Source organism: Notothenia rossii (assembly GCF_949606895.1).
Source record: "Notothenia rossii genome assembly, chromosome: 5".
Taxonomy (NCBI): domain Eukaryota; kingdom Metazoa; phylum Chordata; class Actinopteri; order Perciformes; family Nototheniidae; genus Notothenia; species Notothenia rossii.
In genome coordinates, this window is record NC_136903.1 from 906,453 (window position 1) to 908,681 (window position 2,229).

Genomic DNA, 2,229 nt, shown 5'->3' on the forward strand with positions numbered 1-2,229 from the left:
TTTCTTTGCCATTATATAAAAATAGTGTTGCTACAAAAGTATAAATGAGGCTCACTAATAAGACGACTCAGATCTGAAGCTACACAGGAATCTGCTGCAAAGAGCAATAAAAAACAACATTAAAAGAATCAAACCCTTTTTTTGTTGCATTTTATTAGAGTATAAAAACAAATGCCTTTAAAATAGGATGCAAGCAACACACTAGTTTCTAAACCTGAATGATAATAGACTATAATCAATTTAAACAGAACAGATCTGAATGTTTGCATTCTTATACCATTTTGTAGAATAATTATAATGAATAAGTTCAAACTAAAACGTACAGCTGATTAATAACGGTATCTAACTTGAGTTTTTATTATATCAAAAACCTGTCTGAAATGCTGCTGTTATTTTTACTGTCCCCCAAAAGCGCGCCGGCAGCCTCCAGGAATGCTTCTTTCACAACTTCTCCGTCTTTGAAAGACTTCATGTGTTTCTCCAGAACGTGACTGGACACGATGAGATGCTCTGGTAGCAGCCTTGCTCTTGTTGTTGGGCCTGGTGGAAATGGACTGCTGTGCATTTAGCTGTCCTCTCAGGCCCTCCTCTTTTGGGAGCGTAGGGCAGAATCAGGAGGGAGTTCCGTCTCGTAGCGTTTGTGCACTGTTTTGAAATGCCACTCCTAAATGACCCTTCTTCGATAAAGCCACGCTCGCACTGCAGATGAGACAGATGGACTTTGAATTGGAATAGATACAAAAATAATCATCCTCCCTCTCGGAGTGAACATTATATGTTTTGGGCTTTTTTGCTTCTGCCATATTTTCGGTCTTGTGTGTGTGCGGAGCTGTCACTCCTGTTGACACGGACAACGTCAGCGAACTAGTGCCCACTGCCCACCAGCCACGCCCCGGACACATGGGGTCACGCCGGCCAATCACAAAGCTTTGATGCGTTCAAGTGCATTATTCTGGCACAGGGAAGATTATGTTACAGGACATTAACGATAAAACGGAATATTGTTGTTCTGTTTTTAGACACATCTCGCGATCGACTGGGAATCTCCCCGCGATCGACTGATTGGGCACCCCTGGTCTACAGGGTGGTTTAAAAGTCTCCTATCATGGCAAAGTGCACTTTCTGATGTCTTCTCTACATCACCATGTGTCCCCGGTGTCCCCCTGGTCCCCCCCCCGATGTGTCCCCAGTGTGTCCCCCGTGTGTCCCCTGTGTGTCAGGAGACTCTCAAAGTGTCAGGGAAATAAACCCCTCTCTCTTCTCCTCCGTACCCACATCTCTAAAAACGGGGAACAACGGAGCTGATCCAGATTTGCTGCGTCATGACCACGTTACTAAAATTGTGGGCGGGCTTTACGCCCACAGGGCCAATCAGAAACGTTACTGTCAGAAACAATGAGGCGTGTTCTGGAAGTTAATATGATCTGTGTTTACATTAGCATGCTAACACTCAGAGCTAACCTGTACTGGAGAGAGTGTGTGTGAAGAAGCAGGAAATCAAAAGGAAGTCACCTTGTGGTGAACCTGAGAGAGAGAGAGAGTTTGAGCTCCTTCCTGTTTCAGAGAGAATCCTTGATGTGGTTTGGAACATGATGTGGAGTTTCATCACGGCAGCATTTAGCTGAGTTTCTGCTGGGAGAGTTCTCCTGATGAGATCTACTCTCTCTAAAGCTACTGACCCAGAGTCAGCTCTTTAGGAACAGCTGGAAGAGAGGGGGGGGGGGGGGGGCTACAAGGATCTGTTTGGGGTTTGGAGCAGGACACTTCAGAGACATGTCCTTAGTAACAGCTGGAAGATAGAAAGGTATGGATAGAGGACAGTTCTCAGTTCTCAGTTCTCAGGTCTCAGGTTTTCAGGTCTCAGGTCTCAGGTCTCAGGTCTCAGGTCTCAGGTCTCAGGTCTCAGGTCTCAGGACTCAGGACTCAGGCCTCAGTTCTCAGGTCTTAGGTCTCAGTTCTCAGGTCTCAGGACTCAGGTCTCAGGTGTCAGGACTCAGGACTCAGGTCTAAGGACTCAGGGTCTCAGGACTCAGGACTCAGGACTCAGGTCTCAGGACTCAGGGACTCAGGACTCAGGACTCAGGTCTCAGTCTCAGGACTCAGGTCTCAGGTCTCAGGACACAGGACTCAGGTATCAGGTCTCAGTTCTCAGGTATCAGTTCTCAGGTCTCAGGACTCAGGTCTCAGGTCTCAGGACTCCAGGACTCAGGTCTCAGGACTCAGTCTTTC

The 2,229-nt window shown here is 46.8% G+C and overlaps 1 protein-coding gene across 1 annotated transcript in view; it reads left to right on the top strand.

Moving 5' to 3' along the window:
* Positions 1-2,229, top strand: part of LOC307041209 (uncharacterized protein) — an 87,339-nt gene that overhangs the window by 55,203 nt on the left and 29,907 nt on the right. Inside the window, exon 27 of the mRNA XM_079684535.1 lies at positions 1,963-2,138. Coding sequence (XP_079540661.1) covers positions 1,963-2,138 — 176 coding nt within the window. The remainder of the gene's footprint in view (positions 1-1,962; positions 2,139-2,229) is intronic.